Consider the following 20,375-nt stretch of genomic DNA (forward strand, 5'->3'; position numbering starts at 1 on the left):
CATCCATCCTCTGTGCTTCTGTATCCTAGTATTTATCACTGTATTGTAGTTGCCTAGTTACTTGCCTCTATCCCCCACTAGGCCGTAAGCACTGTGGGCAGGGACCGTGTTTTATTCTCTGATGTCTCCCCAGGGTCTAGCAGCAGCAAATAAAAGCATTCAGTACAGTAAATATTTGCTGTATGAATGAACAGATGATGGAGGCTGGTAGGCCCAACCCGCTCTGGGCCCTGTGTTTTAAGATACGTTGCTATCCTGGCACAAGCCTAAAGGGCAAATAAAGCTTTGGCTCCTACTGGGGCTGGGGGAGGGGACTAGGCTCTCCAGAAACCTGTGACTTCAGCTATCTGGCCCCAGCTCTCCTAAAATGGCAGGATTTTGATGTATGATTAAACTGAGCATTTCTCCACCCAGACCACCCTCCTAGAATCCCCCACAAATTGACCTCACTGGGCCTGCTTTTATGAAAGGTTTATTCCTAGTGCTAGGTCCCAATCTTCCAGGGCTCTAAGCACAATTAAACTGGGTGGGCAGGTGAGGGGAGACCCATTCAGATGCACGGCCAAAAATGGGGCTCCCCATATCCCCACCCTTTTGGTCCCAGTCCCCTTCTCTGCAATGGGCACGCATTGAGGAGGGACAAAGGGTACTGGAGGCAACATCATTGGCCCAGGGGAGCTGCCATTGGCTGACAGGGCCTTTTGAGGCTCTGCCATTGGTCAGGGGGCACACCCCAGAAACTGGGGATAGGCCTGAGGAGTGGTGCCATTGGCCAGGGAGTGGTTTTGTCATAGCCTTTGGCTGTGGAGTGAAAGGAAAAGATCTGGGAATGAAGCCCAGTGGCCAGGAAGATAAAGGACAGGGCTGCAGCTGCTGGGCCTGCAGGCCCCCTGTCAGGCCCCAGCCAGGGATAGGGAACCCAAGCCAGAGTGCAGGTGGCAAGGGATGTCCCATGTCCAAATCTCCCCCACCCTGGGACTACCCCTCCCGATGTCCTTCTTGATAGCCAGGTTGGGCTGGAGTGGCTCACTGCTCCTCTAGCCAGGAGGGCTTCTCAGCTCCTGGAGGCCGCAGCTTGATGTTGAACTGCTGCAGGGTCTGCTCCAGTTGTTTCTGGTTCCCAGCAAAGTAGGCGGACACGGCATTGTGGAAGAGCAGCAGCTGCTTGTGCATCACCTTGATCTGGGGGTCCAGCAGGGTCAGCTGAGACTGGACTCAGACACCCTTTCTGAGGGGCTATGATCCTGAACCCAAATCAGGGGCACATGGACTCTGCTCTGATGGTGCTTTTGGAGTGGGGGCTGAACTCCACCAAGAAAGTCAAGGGATAAAAGCCTTGTAATAGGAGAAACCTAACTTGACTGGCTGGGCCAGGGGTTCTGGCACCTAAGCTCAAGGGGTGGTTTTTTCCCAGTGGTGTTCTTGGGATCAGCAGCCAAATCCTCTAATAGAAAAGCGCCAGGGATCAGAGGGAGGGTGATAGGGAAAGGTCCAGGGATTGAGTGGGCTGGGGAATGTTCCTACTCCTTAGCCAAGATGCATTTCCCCATTCAGTGATGGGGAGTTTGAGGGGAAGGTCAGTGGTACAGATGGAAAGGTGGGCTGGGTCAAAGGGGTGGGGTTAGCACCTTGTTTTCTTCCAGGAACTTGAGCTTGATGGCCACATCTCCCCGCAGCTTCTCATATTTGTCCCGATGGGCCTGGAAAGTGGCCTGGGCACTCTCGAGTCGACCACGCGTCCCTGCATCCCGGGGGCCTAGGCTCAGCTCCTCTAAGTCTGTCCGGTAGGCATCATATTCCAGCCTGGGGAGGGGGTGATATGGGCTGGTCTCCACCCCTTTGCCCTCCACACACTCTCCTACTTTTCTCAATTCTTTTGCCCCTAAAGCTCAAACTTTCACCCATGCCAGCCAACTCCCAAAACCCTAGGCCCTGCCAGTGCCCACACCTGGCAGCCTCATACTGTTTGACAGTCATGAGAGTGTCTTCCATGGTCTTGGTTACCAATGTGTTGATGCTAGAGACAAAGAAGTTCACAGCCCCTAGCAATGTCTCTCCGTTCTTGCACAGCAGCTTCTGCGTCTCTGCATTGTAGCCAAATTCCTCCTGAGGGCAGAAGGAAGGGACAGGCCTGAGTAACAGTCACCACCTGACTGGAGCTAAAGGGCCCTTCCTCCCCCTCCTCTGCCAGGAGGAAACAGCCAATGACACTGGAACAAGTCAGGACTGCCTCCAGCAAGGCTCTCTTAGCCAGAAAGTTAGTGGGGCCACCCTGGGGCTGCCTGGGGCAGGACTGTGGGAGTGGGGGGTCTGTTCACAGGACTGGAATAGGGAAAGCTAGTGCAGCAGGCAAGGGAGGGGCTCTGATTAGGCTGAGCACAGAAGGCATTCTTGTCAATGCAGAGAAGGGTTACTTGTGAGGCACCTAGTGTGCCGCCTCCCCCACCGCCTCCCACTTCTGGACCTCTGTACAAACCCTTAGGCTGCCTCCACAGGTGAGTGCTGCTGGGGGCGGGGCTGGGCCCACCCTGGAGGGGTTCTCCCTCTGGGCTGCAGGAGGGAGGGAGGGAGGGAGGCTGAGGGGTGACTGCCTGGGAGGGCCCCGGCCCAGTCCCCCCACCCTCTTTGGCCTGGCCGAGGCACCTGGAGCTCTGGGGACTTCTGGCTGAGGTCAGCAAAGGCGTCCCCCAGTGCATGCTGGGTCTGCAGCAGGCTGTAGAGGTGGGCTGTCAGTGCCCGGCCCAGCTGCAGGACACTCTCATACTTGCGCTTCGTCTCACGCAGCAGCTCAATCTGCAGCTCCAGCTCCAGGTCCACAGTCCGGGAGCCTCGGCCAAATCGTTCTGATAACAGCTGTTTTGTGCACTAATGAGAAGTGGGGGAGCAGGTCAGAGACCCTAGTACCTTGCCCCCGCAAAAGGCACCTACCCCAGCATCCCCAGGCTTCCGAGTCTCAGCCATAGCTAGGATATTAGGATCTGGAAGATGGGGAAAAGGTACCCAGGGCAGTTTGGGGGAAGGGAGAGGTGACTGAATCCCACCTTATATGTATTGATGCCCCATTTCTTGACGATGTCGAACTTCTCTCCAGCGATGCCCCGAGCCACCTCATCTCCAGGACCAGCAGGAGTAGCACTGTGAGATGGATGGCGGCCAGACCCTAAAGGACCAAGTTCTCTGACTCCAGTCTCTCTCAGATACAATCAGACACCTCTGTGGTTCCCCCCCCAACTCCCCTCCCAGCACATGAAAATGACTTCCCTGAAAGAGCAGAAGCTAGAGACAATTAGATTCTCTTACTCACTAGGAGAAACTTATACATCGTGCCCTGAGACCCAAATCCCAATACACATTGGCCTCTTCTTAAAGTGAGGGTTGGAAAAGGGGGGAAGAGGGAGTGGCATGTGTACAGGGGTAGAGGAAACAGCAGGAAGTAGGCCCAGTATGGGGAGACTGATCATGGATGGGGAGACTGATCATGGATGGTGAGTCCAGCAAACAGAACACCCGGTTGACAATTCCCATGTTGATTCTAGTCAGTGTGAGATTCACAACTGTTTGTTCTTCTAAACGTTAAGAGTCAAATTAAAACTCTGAGAAGTTCCTAATCAGATTCAGGCTCTAGAGCAGGTTAGGGGGAAGGAGAGCTGTGAAACAGAGTTCTTTGCTTGTCTTAGGTAGTGACAGCAGGGAAAGGTACAAGTGGGGCTAAACTCCAAGTGGGAGCAAAAGCACAATTCTGGGAGCTGGCTTCGGGCTGAGATTCCATAAGGCTCATACTAGCAGAGGTTCTAGTTCAAGGATCAAGGTTCAAGGATCTCCAAACAAAATGCAAGCCTTCTTAGACACAGTCTATGCTTCCATAGTCTAGGGCTTCCCTGGTGGCTCAGACGGTAAAGAGTCTGCCTGCAGTACAGGAGACCTGGGTTCAATCCCTGGGTCAAGAAGATCCTCTGGAGAAGGAAATGGCAACCCACTCCAGTATTCAAGCTTGGAAAATCCCATGGACAGAGGAGCCTGGCAGGCTACAATCCATGGGGTCTCAAAGAGTCGGACATGACTGAGCGACTTCACTTTGAACTTTTGATGCTCCCTGGAACCATCCCTCTCCCCATCTCCGCTCAAGCAGCTTGTCCTGTTCTGGTCATTCATACCTGTGGGGATGAGTCCATCACCAGAGCCCCCATAGCCACCAGACACAATGCTGGTTTCATTGAGGTTGGGTCCTGACACCATCACCTGCTGGAGGTCCTATAGGCCAGAGAAGAGGGGGCTTCAGGAACATAGGGGCAGCTGAAGCATTTTGGGGGTGAAAACAAGCTTGGATTGAAGCATCATAGAGAGAGCACACAAGGGAAGTCTGCACAGAATCAGAACAAAGATTTGTAAAAAAAATTGAAGGGAGTTAGGTAAGTTAGGGGAAGGCTACTGGAACAGAGGTGAGAGTTCAGGGTTTATAAGTTGGGATTCCTCAATTGAAACAATATGAAGAATCAAACAGAAGCACCTGCTCCAGCCCATCATCCTCAGGAAGCTGCCCAGCTTCACCGTTCCCGTGGATGGGGATCTCCATTGTGGCTGCCTTCCCTAGGATCCCGTCCGTCATGGCGAGCGAAGGGACTGGAGTCAAGGTCTCCACCCCAGCGCCCTGCAAAGCCCAACACAGACAGCTCTGGAAACTGGCCAGTACTCCAAAGAGGAAGGTCTCCCCTACCATTTCAGAGGTTGTCCCAGGGCTTCAGAGTTCTGGGGTTTGGTACCACTCTTCTCTGAACTCTGTGTCTTTCTCCCCTCCAAGGTGCATATTTGTACAAAGACATACCCAGGCCTCAGGTGTGCGTGACCTGAGGTCATGTCCCCATGAACCCCTCACCCTAGCAGAACTTCGCTGATTATTCACGCATTCAATCACTCCACAGACATTTAATGAGTGCCTACTATGTGTCACACACTATCTCAGACAATGGAGATACAGCAGCGAACAAGAGAGAGAAAGTCTGTGTTCTCAAGAAGCTCATCCCCATGCAGGTGTTTCTCCCCATCAGGAGATTAACCCCCTTCCCGGAGCTCAGGTGTCTACTACCATTCAGGTATGTTCACCACTGTTTGGCTGTTCGCTCTCCTTTCGTGTTTCTTCCCCTTTCCTGCAGGTGGTCTCCCCCTCCTCCATCCCATGCACCTCCTCTTCCTCGGGCCCTGCCCCCCCAAGGCCTTAGTTGAATCAGTTGGTCTAAGTTCTCGACCTCTGGGAAAAACCTCTTTTTTCCCAGGACATGGGTAGGTGATCCCTTCCACAGTCATTTTAGTTTCCCCAGGTGTGTGAGTCTCCGCCCTCCCCCCCATACACCTGGGCATCAGGTGTGTCCTCATCCGTCCCCAGGGCTCAGAGGCATCTTGCCCTCTGGTCAGGTTCGTGCATTCACCTTGCCCTCGCCCATGCATGTCCCTCTCACCTCGGGCCGGGCCGCTCTTCCCCTCAGGGCGCCAGGCCCGGGCCGCGCGGGGACCTCCGGCTCCAGTTCCCGTCGCGATCCTAGCAGCAGGTCAGGGATTCGGCGGAAGTGACGTCCCCACCCGGGCAGAAGAAGCCGGCCACGTCGCCGATTATGAGGGCGGAAGTGACGTTAAAATCTGGGGGCGGGGCGATCCTGGAGCCAACCCTTCTGTCCCCGGGGAGCTACGAGATGTCACTTCCGGGGCGTTACCAAGAACCTGAAAAGGAAATGACCTAGACCTCACGCTGCTGGCGTGATGGAGCAGCAGCAGCAGCAGCAGCAGCAGCAGCAGCAATTGAGAAACGTGAGTGGGAGCTAAGTCGTCTTAGGGCCATGCGTTCAACTAGCATCCTTGTCTGCATAGCGGGAACCCCAAATAGCCAAGCATCTGAGGGCTGGGAACTTCGGGCCGTGGGGCGCGGTCCTGGGAAAGCTCGGGCGGCGCGGCCTTGAATTAAGATGTGGCCCCTCTTCGCTGAGTTTCTTGTCCCCCTTCCTCTCAGCTGCGGGACTTCCTTTTGGTCTACAATCGGATGACGGAACTCTGCTTCCAGCGCTGCGTGCCCAGCCTGCACCACCGAGCTCTGGATGCTGAGGAGGTTAGGTGGGGAACTGAGTAGGGGAATTACCCTCGATCCTCAGTTAACAGTAGACTGCTTCTCTCTTCCGCCACTTCCCCTACCTCTGGCCCCGGCCTTTCTATGACCCTCGCCCCTAGGCTGGAGTTGCGGCAGGACCTGACAGGACTCCTTTGACTTCTGATTCCATCCTGTCTTCCTTCCAGGAGGCATGTCTGCACAGCTGTGCCGGGAAGCTGATCCATTCTAATCACCGCCTCATGGCCGCTTACGTGCAGCTCATGCCTGCCCTGGTACAGCGCCGCATGGCAGACTACGAGGCTGCCTCAGCTGTGCCACATGCTACTGCTGAACAACTGGAAACCTCACCATCCGGCAGCTCGCCATCCGGAAACCTCGGGAAAGGAGGCGCTGGATGAACCCTCAAATTAAAGGAGCCAGTGGACCTAGGGCTGGGTGCAGCCTGTGTATAGCAAGTGAGGAGTTGTCCGAGAGCTGGGTACTGTTGCTCCTCTTCCTGGAGCTAATAAACCCACTTTTCCTCTGTTTGGTTTATATTCTGGGCAAGGAAGTTTTGCCCACATTGTTGGCACCATCTTTATTATTCTGTCAGTTAGTGCTTCAGCCCTGGAAGCATAGAAGTTGCCTTCCGAATGTAGAAGGAAAGCCTATAACCAGGCATCTGGTTAAAGCAGGGTCTAAGGGTAAAATTTTAAGATTGGTAATAGCAACAAGTTGGTTGCCCTGATGAAAGAAAATGGGAACTCTATCTAGCTGTCGTTAAATCTGTCTGACTGAATGGCTCGCTTGGAGATATCTTGGAAAACAGATTAAGAATCCACAGGGCTTTTAGGCATTACCTCCTGGGAAGTCAGTATCGTCAGACAGAGATGAAACCTTGTAAGAATTCAGTGGAACATCAACCACTTGAAGATGTTACTCACTTAATATTTTCTGTCTTCTTAGGATGAGCAGTTAAATCTTTAAATAAAGAAAATCTGTGTTCTTGTCTTCAGGAGCAGTCAGAAAGGGGAAAACTCGTGGAACCATATTCTGCAATACACTCAGACTTGAGGGATAAAAACCTAAGGGAAAAGTAGGTGGTGATGGTTATGAAAAGAAACGGGAAGAAAGTCAAATCTTCAGGACTTCTTGAGTGTTACCTCATGTCTCACTTCTTGCCTGTAATCTCCCAACTCCATCTCTTCCTCTACCCCTGCGTGTTCCCGCTGTGCCTGTTCTGTGATTTCTAATCCAGCCCCTCTGTTCTTTCCTTATTGTTGCCCTCCATGGAATTTTCTTCTGTATTCAACAATATGAATGGCCTGTCACTCCATCACTGAGTTTTCTTGCCATTCTTGGATCCTTTCTGTGTCATTCTGGCTGTTTTAACTTTTCTTCTGTTCCTCCATATCAAGTGACCATGTTTTATTTTTAAAATGGAAGTAGTTCTTAGACACTGGCTCCCACGGTAACCATTTTTTTTAAGTACAACCACCCACAAAGCAGATATTTTCACCCCTGTACATATCAGGATGTTGAAAATACAGATCTGACTTTAAAATCCATGTTTTCTTTACTCCACCAGGCTGCCTTTCAAAATATCTTTTGAGTACCCATTTTGTATAGGTTCTGATGTAGGTATTGCTAAATTGCTTCAGTCGTGTCCGACTCTGTGCGACCCCATAGACGGCAGCCCATCAGGCTCCCCCGTCCCTGGGATTCTCCAGGCAAGAACACTGGAGTGGGTTGCCATTTCCTTCTCCAATGCATGAAAGTGAAAAGTGAAAGTGAAGTCGCTCAGTCGTGTCTGACTCCTAGTGACCCCATGGACTGCAGCCCACCAGGCTCCTCTGTCCATGGGATTTTCCAGGCAAGAGTGCTGGAGTGGGGTGCCATTGCCTTCTCCGATGTAGGTATTACCCTCACTCAACAGGTGAGGAAGCAAGAATTCAGTATGTACCAGAAGCCCACCTTATACATGGTTACTTGTGGAGAAAAGTAGCTCTCTTTATCGGAACAAATCTTGTACAGGTTTATTAAGAACCTTTCTTAACAAAAAGTTGTTGACCAGGAACTTTCCTATTAAGTGGCCTCATGCTTGCCCAATAAAGTCTCTTGGAAAGTATAAATGCAGATGAAACCACTTGTGAATTTCCCAAGTCCCAAAGACGGAAACAGGGACCGGGAATACTGTGGTGATGGTTGAAAGATTATTCCACATCAACATTTATGTATATCCTTGCAATAAACTTCTGATGTGAATTATCTGTGTTCCCATGTCACATAATTGAGTAATTGCTGGAGAAGGGTTAACAACACAGATCTGACTCTTAACGCCTATGTTCTTTTTTTGCCCTTCTCTGGGTTCTTAGTTCCCTAACCAGGCAGTGAACCCCTGACCATAACTACTAGACAACCAAGGAATTATGAAGTCTATGTTCTTCGAACTTCCGAAGTTTGTTTGCTCATCTGCAGTCATCCTTTCCCTAGGCATGGAAAAATAAGTGTTTCTCAATCTGATCCACCAATTAGTTCCTTAACTTTTCAATCTCTTCTGTGTATAAATATATTCAGTACTTATGAAAAGTACTTATTCCTACTATCCATCTTCTATTGTCACTGAAGTCTCCCTCAGGTCTTGGCATAAAAAGTGTTAGCCATTGGCATGAGAGCAATGTGACATTTCAAGCACAACACAATGATAAACATTGATAAAGCTTTATCATTTTTTCACAAACATACTTGAGACAGGGTTATTCTTGCCATTGTGGCTTTAGAACTTAACTGCCCGCTCATTTGTCAAGTCTAATTCCTTTGGGCTTTTTCAACTCTACCACCCTCTATTAGAACTTATCCTTAATAACTGCCACTCTCCTACTTTCCTCTAGTTAGACCTTCATCTTCCTATCCATCCCTTGATACTTTAAATGTTACGCAGACAGTCCATTCGGTGTTTTTGTCTCTTAGTTCCTTGGCCCAATCTCCAATGATTTCTGCTCTGTCTTAACACCCTTAGTTATATGTCCTTAGTTATAAGTTCCTTAGTTATATTGTCACCACCCTAAACTGCTCCATCTCAAAGCACTATTGCATCTTATTCACTGACTATTCCTCCCACTTTGTTTAATAAACTATTCCTCTACCATTTTTTTCCCCCATTCTAGTCATTCTTTTGGAATAGGCTGAATTTCCTTTCATCTCTTTGTTGGACTTTGATAAAAATGAAACATTTGTGCCTGCCTTTGGACATCTAAAAACTGACCAAGGAGGACTTCTCTGGTGGTCTGGTGGCTAGGACTTGATGTTCCCGATTCAGGGAGCCCAGGTTCAATCCCTGGTTGGAGAGCTAGATCCCATATGCCACAACTGAGAGTTCGCATACCTCAACTGAAAAATCCCACATATTAGAGTGAAGATCCAAGATTCTGCATGCTGCAACTGAGACCCAGCTCAGCCAAATGAAAAGCTATGGGAAGGGTTAGGGTTAGCCACCCCCTGCCCATACACACCAACCCCAGCTGTGCTACCTACCACCTATAGGGGATTCTGTCTTCATACTAAAGAGCAGACACAGAGACTGGGGACAAACTGCAGAGATAATGTTCATGTCAAAAGAATGAGTCTTAAAAAACTTCCCAAGGAAGTCACTATAGAGCAAATTTTTATCACTGAATCCATGTGTGCTGTGTGTACTTAGTCGCTCAGTCGCATCCAACCCTTTGTGACCCCATGGACGGTGGCCTGCCAGACTCCTCTGTTCATGGGGATTCTCCAGGCAAGAATACTGGTGTGGGTTGCCATGCCCTCCTCCAGGGCATCTTCCCAACCCAGGGATTGAGCCCAGGTCTCCCACATTGCAGGTGGATTCTTTACTGTCTGAGCCACCAGGGAAGCCCGTGGCTAACTTCAAATGGAGCCTCTGCCCCTGTAATCCCACTAGATTTTTCTAGTCATCTCTCCTGTTCCCTTCAGTGACTATTTCAAACCAATATTCTTAAGCCTCTTATCCCCACCATTCTGTTCACTTTCTGTAAGTAACCTTATATATTTACTTCACAGGCAAAAATGGAAGCTATCAATTAAGAGCTCTGATAACATCTCGCAACTTGGTCACCCATCTCCATCTGCACCATTCTCTTCTTTCCCTCCCATCTAAACAGGACAGGCATCCCTCTCAAGGCCAGTGCCAATGCTTGGGCCCTGAATCCTAGTCCTTCCTTCTTTGGAGACCTCTGACTTTTCCCCACTTGCCACGAGCCAGGGTGAGGAACTCCGCCGTGGTAAAGGTCATGAGGAAGGAGGCTTGGCATACGCAAAGGCGGGATCGAGCCTCAGGAGTCCCCCTGGAAATTCTCTAGCATCTACCCCCATAAACAGAGTCTGCCTACTTTACTGCTTTGTGCTCTCACCTCTGACTTTGCGGGGGCTGTCCCCCACCACCATCTTGCTCTCTCTAAAAAGAGTTAACTTACAGCTCCAGTTAATAAAGTTCCTGGGCATTAGGAGTGTTTAAATCCAAACCCCTCAGATAGCTCTAACTCGCCTGACAAGTTTACGCGGACTCCTACAGCTATGCATACGATTGTTTACAGTCTCCCAGCCGCGAGAGGCACGGGAAGCTTAAGATATTCAAATAGCTTAGAGCCTCTCAGAGAGTTAGAAACTGTCAGAATAAAACTAGTAAAAGATTTCATTGATGAGCCAATGCTTGCTGCCAAGTTTCCACATCCCCTGTATTGTATCCTTGAATGTGTATTAATTAATATATTTGGTATGTAGAAAAAATAAGTAGTGGCCTTGGTGTTAGCAACTTTAGACCCTTAAGGTAATAAATTCTTTCCTTTGTTGTAAACCCACTGCACCTCTGCCCTATAGGAATGCAACTTTATCTAACACCTTTGGAGTATGGTGTCAAACTTTAAAATAATTACTCTTAGAGAAAATAAGGGAGGAGGGTTCAGGATGGGGAACAAATGTATACCTGTGGCGGATTCATTTTGATATTTGGCAAAACTAATACAATTATGTAAAGTTTAAAAATAAAATTGAAATCAGAAAGTAAAAAAAAAAAAAAATTACTCTTAGAGAAAATAAGTCTTATAGTTGACAAATTTTGTCAGAGTCATAAAATGTTAATAGGCCTTCTGGCCAGAAAATGATGTAAATCACCTAAACCATTGGTATACAATAGATTTGCAGGAAAGAAACCCTGGTTTCGATAAGGATCAAAGACTGCTGACTTTGCATGATTTCACACCTCCTATTATCCTCTATGTACAACTTACGGTATAAAAGCCCCTATTGAAAATAAAGCTACAGGCCTTGCTCACCGAAGCTTCGTCTCCCCATGTCATTCTTTCTTTCACATTCTGGCTGAGTCTCTATCTGGAGCGCGGAGGTCCTCTGCGACCATTTATTTGCCTGGGCTTCTAAGACCCACTGGAGAAGGCGCCTAAGGTGGGGCACCTTCTGCTATTTGAGAGGGCACCTGCGGCCTCCGTGGTCAGAGCTAACCTGATGTCACAGGTTATATTGATTTTCCGCGTAAACCAAGCTACTCAGCCTCTTTTCTCCACGGAATTTTCCTACTGAGCTATCCTCATTCTATTACTCTTTATATCTCTAATGAATATTTAAATAAAGTTATTGTATCCTGTTTGCCGAAGCCGTCTCCCCTTCGAATTCCCTGGATCAGCCGGGGCTGGATCTCGGCACCCACTTTACTAAATTCTTATCATAAGCATCTAAATATGCAGAAGGCTTCTGTTAAAACAAACAGACCCCTCTATCTCCCAGGTACCATGTACTTTTTTCCACTTTACAGCTGAACTTCTCAGAACAGTTGGATATTAATACTTAGGTCCTCTCCATTCCCACTCCTCCTCCCACTCTATTTTGACTTCTGTAACCTTTATTGAGGAGAAGAAAATGGCAACCCACTCCAGTATTCTTGCCTAGGAAACCCCATAGACAGAGGAGCCTGGTGGGCTACAATCCATGGGGTTGCAAAGAGTCAGACACGACTGAGCACAGCACAGCAGCCTTTATTCAAACAGTTTGTGAGCTCACCCTAGCTCACCAAGTGACCTTCATATCCCTGAATCCAGTGGCTATTTCCCCAGCTTACTTCATTTTTCAGTGGCATCTGGTAATATTGACTAGTTCCTCTGGCAATATTGACTAGTTCCTCATTGACACTCTCACTGGTGTCTGATTCCACTCATGGTTTTACTACTACCTCTGGCCACAGCTTCTTAGCCTCCTTTGTAGGATTACCTGCCTCCACCCATTAAATCTAAAAGTTTCTCTAGGTTCTGTTCTTTCTCAGTCTAATTTTTCTGGGATTGTTTCATCCTCACGCTGAGCCCTAGTTACTGATGACTCAGATCTCTCCTCTGAGCTACTTGATTGATGTCTCCATTTAGGTGTTTCAAAAACATCCCAATTCAACATGTTTTCTGATAAATTTTTCCTCCTATGCCTAGTACTCAACCAGTTGCAGAAACTAGAAACCTCACTCATCCCTTCACTCAACTGCCAAAATCCTGTCCAATTAAATTTCTAAAAATCGCTTGATTCTGTCTGCTTCTCTTCATCATCACAATCTCTCACCAGGATTATTGCAATTCCTGTGTCCCATACTCACTTTTGCAGCCCTCCAATCTATTCTCCATGCATTAGCCAGAAGACACAAACTGATGCTTAAGACCTTGCAATAGCTCCCTATTTTTAGACTAAAAACACATTCTGTACATGATCCAAAAGGCCCTGCATGATCCAGCCCCGGCCTATCAGCTTAATCTTGTCAGTAACTGTCAATCACTGAGCAGTTAATACTGTTTGCTGAATTGAATTGAAATCAACCACACACCTCACTCTCTGTGTGTTCTAACCACTCTGGCCTTTCAGTTCCTCTAACCTGTCATACCTGATTCCTCTGTACCTGTTGTTTCCTGGCTTGCAGTGCTTTCCCCCTTTCCCCACCTCATTTCTACTCATTCTTGAGTACTTAGTTCAAATACTTTCCTCAAATAACTGATCCCAGACTCCAGCTCCCATAAATGCTCTACTTTGGCTTGTAGTGCTTGTACACTTGGTAATTATAAACCCCATGAGGTCAGAGTCCTTGTCTGTATTGCTCACCATTGTATCCTTATCACCATGCCTGGCACATAAAAGTGCTTGATAAATATTTGTTGGATGAGTATCTTTCAGTCTCTTCCTAGCTCAATCAACTATTTATATAATAAGAGAAAGGCTTTTAATCAAAAGGAACAGCAATGAATCTGCATTTGACATTTTGCCAATGATTTTGAAGTTTTTTTCATTCAAAATTTCACTTTTTGTATCTTCCTCCCTTAATAAGATAAGTCAACACCCAAAAACCTCTGTCTGCAGCAAATTATTCAGATATTATGTGGGAGGCTGGGAAATGTTATCTTTAATCTTACTAGTCATTTACCCAGTCAAAAGTGGGAGGTTCTGGGGCTTCCCTGGTGGCTCAGTGGTGAAGAATCTGCCTGCCAATGCAGGGGATACGAGTTTGACCCCTGGTCTGGGAATATACCACATGCCACAGGACAACTAAGCCTGCATGCCACAACTACTGAAGCCTGGGCACCTAGAGCCCATGTGCCACGACAAGAGAACTCACTGCCACGAGAGGCCTGTGTACTGCAACTAGAGAGTAGCTCCGGCTCACCGCGACTGGGGAAGACCTGAGTGCAGCTACAAAGACCGGGTGCAGCCATGAAAATACATAAATAAATAAAGCTTTTTTTTTTTTAACTTTGAGGTTCTGTTACTAAGAAGGAAAAGAATGGCTACTGGGAGGTACTGCCAATCCACTTTCCATACTAACCAAGAGTGATTCTTGTAAAATAGAAATGTAACCATGGTACTCATGTACTTAAAGCCCTCCATGACCTTCAGACTCCTCCTCACAACTGAAGCTTCCTCTGATGGGCTCTGGCCTCATCTTCAGCCAGCTTTTGACTCTCTTATCCTTTGTTATAAAAGAATCAATTTACTTGTAGTGTTCAGACACATCCTGCTAACTCTGGACTCTTTGTTTTCCTGGGTATGCCCCACATTCTTCCATATATTTATAATAATTCACAAATCCTTGAGTGACTGCTTTTACCAACATTGTTAAGCTCTGAAGATACAGAGGTGAGTGAGAAAGATGCAGTCGTTTTCCTGGAACTTAATGTGGGTGAAGGTCAATATAGAACAAGTAATCACAACTGTGATGTATGTCACGAAGAAGAAATATGCATTGCAGTGAGAACAGACAGTAGGACTAACTTAACTGTGTGTGGGGTGAAGAACTTCCCTGGGAAAGTGATTCTGAAGCTGAGACTTGAAAGATAAATTAGAACTAACCAGGCAATAGACAGGGGCAAGTGCTGCCCTCTTTTCCACCTTTCCTTTCCTGTTTAGATGCCACCTTTTACTAATTACCCTATTTAAAATGGCAACCCATCCTCTCCTCATATGGCCTTTACTGAACCTTTTTATGTCTCATTCACCATTATGTCCACAGCAGTTGGTAGAGTGCCATAAACAACAACAAAAATACATAGTTTGCACAAATCAGTTATATCACATGCTTATTATCTACTGGGCTCTAATGTAAGCATTTTATATAACAACTCATTTAATTCTCACAACAACACTGTAAAGTAAGTACTATTATTAACTTCATTTTACACACAGAAAAATGAAACTGCAGAAAAATATCTCACAACTAATAATTGGAGTCAAGTTTTCAGTCCAGTCTGACTTCCAGAGTCTGACCTCTTTCTCACTAATGAAGATTGCTGTACATTTATGCATTTGTTCCACAGATATTTTCTGGTCACCTACTCATGGTGCCTAGCACTAGAGAGAGCAGAGAGCAGTCAGAATCTGTCACCATGGAGCTTAGACTTCTAGTCAGGGGAAACAGACAATAAGCAATTAAGTATGTACTGATATGAGATGGTAATAAGTGCTATGGAGAAAATTAATGCAGAGTAAGAAGGACAAGGATGATGGGGATACTGTTGCTATTTTATGCTAGGTTGTCAGAGAAGAACTCACTAATGAGGTCTCTTGAAGCCAAAACTCGAAATGAGGGAGCAAGCCTTGGGGACATCTGGAAGAAGAGTGTTCACTGTGCTATAGCCTCTAGTTGTCCCCAGCATCCATTGTCCCCTTCTTCCTTTACTAATTGAACCCCTGACTTTAACCCAGATAGATGGTTGCTGAAAATAAATATCAAATTCTGTAGCTTTCCTTGCAGTTAGGTGTGTCTGTGTGATGAATGACGTGTGCGTTGCTAGATTGTGCCCTTAAGGGTAAGGGCATGCCTTCTGCGCTTTCCCCCATCTCACTACTTGGGATGGGGCTCAACACACATGCTGGTGAACTCTCTTGGACTTTGAAGACAAGGAACACTTCCTTGAACAAGGCAGAATAACTCAAAAGCTGCCATTTAAGCCCTGGAGTACTTATACTTGGACAGTTCTATAAGAGAAAAAATAAACTTCTATCCTGTTTAAGCCCTTGTATTTAGAGGGTCTTTTTGTTATTACAGCATATATGTAGTAGACAGAATGTTAACATGGTGCCCAAGATTTCCCACCCAGCTGTGTACACACCATGTATAAGCCCCAGGACTGAATATGACAGGTTTTGCTTCTCTGATTAGGTTGTATTATATGACATACTTGACTGTAAGAAAAGGAGATTATATGGATAGGCCAGGCCTAACTGCATTTTAAAAGCAGGGAGTTTTCAGGACTTCTCTGGTGGTTCAGTGACTAAGACCATGCTCCCAATGCAAGGGGCCCAGGTTTGATCCCTGGTCAGGGAACCAGACCCCACATGCTACAACAAAGACCTGGCACAGCCAAATAAATATATAAAAGGCAGGCAGAAGAGAATGTCAGAGAGATTTGAAACATGAGAGGGGTTTAAGGCACTGTGCCTGATTTGAAGATGAAGATACCATATGGCAAGAAAGACCAATGCCTCTTGGATGGAGCGGAGACTGGCCCCTGATGCCCAGGAGGAATCAGGGACCCCATCCCATAACCACAAGAAACTGAAAAATGCCAACAACAAGAATGAGCTTGGGGACTTCCCTGGCCATCCAATGGTTAAGACTCTGCACTTCCATACACACACACATGCACAAAAAAACAGAATGTGCTTGGAGGAGGATCTTCCCCCAGAGCCTCCAGACAAGAACTCAGTACAACCAACAGCTAGATTTCAGGCTTATGATATCCTGAGCAGAGAACCCAGTCAAGCCATGATGAGGGCACTGACATACAGAACTGTGAGATACTAAATGGGTGTTATTTTCAAGCTGCTTAGTTTGTGGCAGTTGGTTATACAGCACAGAAAACTTGTCTGTCTCTTAAATGATTGGTAGCAGAGATGCACTGTACTAAGGCTCTGGGGTGGGAGCATGCTGGGTGTGATTCTGTGAATGGGGAGAGAAGGACAGAGTTCACAGAGGTAGTAGTCAGCTGAGCAGTAGCAACTTGTAGGCCTTGTAGGACTTCCTGAGGGAACGAGATGATACAACATTAGTGAGTTTGAGCAGAGTAGTGATACGATCTGCCTGTATTTGAAAAAGGCCACAGGCTGGTCTAAAAAAAGCAGATTGTATGGGCAAGGGTGGAAGCCAAGAGATGAGTTAGAAGGTGATGGAATAATCCAGTTGAGAGGTGATAGTGGCCTAGACCAAAGTTTAGCTCTTTGGTGGTGTTCAGTCACTCAGCCATGTCTGACTCTTTAGGACTCCACGGACTGCAGCACACCGGGCTTCCCTTTCCTTCACCATCTTAGTGACTTAGTGGGTTTAGCTCTTAGTGGTGAGAAATACTTGGATTTTGGACATATTTTGAAATCACAGTTTCACAGAATTTTTGCTGAACGATTAGACATGGGATGTGTGCAGGGGTGGGGGTGGGGAACTATCAAGGGGACATTTCATGCAAAGATGGGCACAATAAAGGGCAGAAATAGTATGGACCTAACAGAAGCAGAAGATATTAAGAAGAGGTGGCAAGAATACACAGAAGAACTATACAAAAAAGATCTTCATGACCCAGATAACCACAATGGTGTGATTACTCACCTAGAGCCAGACATCCTGGAATTCAAAGTCAAGTGAGCCTTAGGAAGCATCACTACAAACAAAGCTAGTGGAGGTGATGGAATCCAGCTGAGCTATTTCAAGTCTTAAAAGATGATGCTGTTAAAGTGCTGCACTCAATATGCCAGCAAATTTGGAAAACTCAGCAGTAGCCACAGGACTGGAAAAGGTCAGTTTTCATTCCAATCCCAAAGAAAGGCAATGCCAAAGAATGTTCAAGTTCAGTTCAGTTCAGTCACTCAGTCATGTCCGACCCCATGAATCGCAGCACGCCAGGCCTCCCTGTCCATCACCAACTCCCGGAGTTCACTCAGACTCACGTCCATCGAGTCAGTGATGCCATCCAGCCATCTCATCCTCTGTCGTCCCCTTCTCCTCCTGCCTCCAATCCCTCCCAGCATCACAGTCTTTTCCAATGAGTGAACTCTTTGCATCAGGTGGCCAAAGTACTGGAGTTTCAGCTTTAGCATCATTCCTTCCAAAGAAATCCCAGGGCTGATCTCCTTCAGAATGGACTGGTTGGATCTCCTTGCAGTCCAAGGGACTCTCAAGAGTCTTCTCCAGCACCACAGTTCAAAAGCATCATTTCTTCAGCGTTCAGTTTTCTTCACAGTCCAACTTTCACATCCGTACATGACCACTGGAAAAACCATAGCTTTGACTAGATGGACTTTTGTTGGCAAAGTAATGTCTCTGCTTTTGAATATGCTGACTAGGTTCGTCATAACTTTCCTTCCAAGGAGTAAGCGTCTTTTAATTTCATGGCTGCAATCACCATCTGCAGTGATTTTGGAGCCCAAAAACATAAAGTCTGACACTGTTTCCACTGTTTCCCCATCTATTTCCCATGAAGTGATGGGACCAGATGCCATGATCTTCGTTTTCTGAATGTTGAGCTTTAAGCCAAATTTTTCACTCTCCTCTTTCACTTTCATCAAGAGGCTTTTGAGTTCCTCTTAACTTTCTGCCATAAGGGTGGTGTCATCTGCATATCTGAGGTTATTGATATTTCTCCTGGCAATCTTGATTCCAGCTTGTGTTTCTTCCAGTCTAGCGTTTCTCATGATGTACTCTGCATATAAGTTCTACCGCACAATTGCACTCATCTCACGCGCTAGTAAAGTAATGCTCAAAATTCTCCAAGTTAAGCCTCACTTGGATCAAGGAGTTTGTCTTACTTGGAATTTTTGTTAAGGGTGTGATAGTCTAGATGGATACATGCAAGTGCATGTTGGGTGGGGTGGGGTGTCCCAAAATACCCCTGTTGTAAGTGCCCATAGCAATTTACAGGCTCAGTAATAGATAAACAAGCATATGGACTACACCTGCCCACGATACCCTCAGGATTGCTACTTTCCCAAATCTCCCAGGTTCAGTACCTGAACCGAGAACTTCCAGATGTTCAAGCTGGATCTAGAAAACACAGAAGAACAGAGATCACATTGCCAGCATCTATTGGATCATAGAAAAAGCAAGAGAGTTTCAGAAAAACATCTAATTCTGCTTTATTGACTGTGCCAAAACCTTTGACTGAGTGGATCACAACAAACTGTGGAAAATTCTTCAAGAGATGGGAATACCAGACCACCTTACTTGCCTCCTGAGAAATCTGTATTCAGGTCAAGTAGCAATAGTTAGAACTGGACATGGAACAACAGACTGGTTCCAAATTGGGAGAGGAGTATGTCAAGGCTGTATACTGCCACCCTGTTTATTTAACTTATGCATAGAGAAAATCATGCAAAATGCCAGGCTGGATGAAGCACTAGCTGGAATCAAGATTGCCAGGAGAAATATCAATAACCTCAGATACGCAGATGACACCACCCTTATGAAAGGAAGTGAGGAGCATCTTGATGAAAGTGAAAGAGAAGAATGAAAAAGCTGGCTTAAAACTCAATGTTCAAAAAACGAAGATCATGATATCTGGTCCCATTCCTTAGTGGCAAATAGTTGGGGAAACAATGCAAACAGTGACAGAGTTTATTTTCTTGGGCTCCCAAATTACTGCAGATGGTGACCACAGCCAAGAAATTCAGATGTTTGCTCCTTGGAAGAAAAGCTATGGCCAACCTAGGCAGCATATTAAAAAGCAGAGACAGTACCTTGATGACAAAGGTCTGTCTAGTCAAAGCTTTGGTTTTTCCAGTAGTCATGTAAGGGATGTGAGAGTTGGACCATAAAGAACTGAGCGCTGAAGAATTGATGCTTTCAAAATGTGTTGGAGACACATTTGTTGGGACTCTTCAGAGTCCCTTGGACTGCAAGGAGATCAAACCAGTCAATCCTAAGGGAAATCAGCCCTGAATATTCATTGGAAGGACTGATGCTGAAGCTGAAACTCCAATACTTTGGCTACCTGATGTGAAGAACTGACTCATTGGAAAAGACTCTGATGCTGGGAAAGATTGAAGGCAGGAGAAGGGGATGACAGAGGATGAGATGGTTGGATGGCATCACTAACTCGATAGACTTGAGTTTGAGCAAGCTCCGGGAGTTGGTGATGGACAGGGAGGGCTAGCGTGCTGCAGTCCATGGGGTTGCAAAGAGTCAGACACAACTGTACAACTGAACTGACTGAAACTTTGACCCAAGCAACTGGAAAAACAGACTTGCTATTTACTGAGATGTGGAAGAAAACGAAAGAAACAGGCTTATTTGGGGGAGGAGGCAGTTAGGACTCAGGTTTTGGACCTTTTAAGTTTTTAAGTTTGGGATTCTTATCAGATATCCAAAGTGGAGCTGGGACTCTGTCACATGCTGAATTTCTATTTATTTTAATCCTTCAGGCGTTTTCCCCTGCCCTCCCACTATCCCAAAACCCCCAGATTTTGAGCTCCCCTGTGATCAAGGAGTTTGTCTTACTTGGATTTTTTGCTAGGTGTGGTGGTCTAGGTGGGGTGGGTTGGGGTGTCCCAATGACCCCTGTTGTGGGTGCCCGTAGCAACTTACAGGCTCAGTAATAGATAAACAGGCAATATGGACTACACCCGCTCGCGACGCCAGCAGGATTGCTACTTTCCCAAATCAAACAAGTCGTTCTTTTCCAAACCCAACCAACCAGACTGCCTATTCCCAAGGCCTGCGAGCAGAGGGCAGATTTGGCCTGGGCCCGCCCCCTCCCCCAGGGCCCCGCCCCTTCCTGGC

The 20,375-nt window shown here is 46.9% G+C and overlaps 2 protein-coding genes across 3 annotated transcripts; one reads left to right on the forward strand and one right to left on the reverse strand.

Annotated features, from left to right (window-relative positions):
* Window positions 1-455: 455 nt before the first annotated feature.
* On the reverse strand, window positions 456-5,567 carry ARFIP2 (ADP ribosylation factor interacting protein 2). Of its 2 annotated transcripts, XM_027563143.1 has the most exons (8): window positions 5,454-5,567; window positions 4,508-4,648; window positions 4,155-4,251; window positions 3,042-3,160; window positions 2,644-2,865; window positions 1,949-2,106; window positions 1,629-1,803; window positions 456-1,182 (listed from the first exon to the last, which is right to left on the reverse strand). In XM_027563143.1, the coding sequence occupies exons 2-8, from the start codon at window positions 4,604-4,606 to the stop codon at window positions 1,027-1,029; spliced, it is 1,026 nt and encodes a 341-aa protein (XP_027418944.1). In that variant the 5' UTR covers window positions 4,607-4,648; window positions 5,454-5,567; the 3' UTR covers window positions 456-1,026. The 2 variants fall into 2 exon arrangements, with proteins under 2 accessions (XP_027418944.1, XP_027418946.1); XM_027563145.1 differs by lacking the exons at window positions 3,042-3,160; window positions 4,508-4,648; window positions 5,454-5,567 and having other exon boundaries at window positions 4,155-4,214.
* Window positions 5,568-5,676: 109 nt separating this feature from the next.
* On the forward strand, window positions 5,677-9,707 carry TIMM10B (translocase of inner mitochondrial membrane 10B). The gene is made up of 3 exons (XM_027563146.1): window positions 5,677-5,799; window positions 5,999-6,094; window positions 6,280-9,707. Exons 1-3 carry the CDS (start codon window positions 5,752-5,754, stop codon window positions 6,490-6,492), a joined length of 357 nt encoding a protein of 118 aa, XP_027418947.1. The 5' UTR covers window positions 5,677-5,751; the 3' UTR covers window positions 6,493-9,707.
* The last annotated feature ends 10,668 nt before the right edge of the window (window positions 9,708-20,375 follow it).

This window comes from Bos indicus x Bos taurus, chromosome 15 (assembly GCF_003369695.1).
Source record: "Bos indicus x Bos taurus breed Angus x Brahman F1 hybrid chromosome 15, Bos_hybrid_MaternalHap_v2.0, whole genome shotgun sequence".
NCBI lineage: Eukaryota > Metazoa > Chordata > Mammalia > Artiodactyla > Bovidae > Bos > Bos indicus x Bos taurus.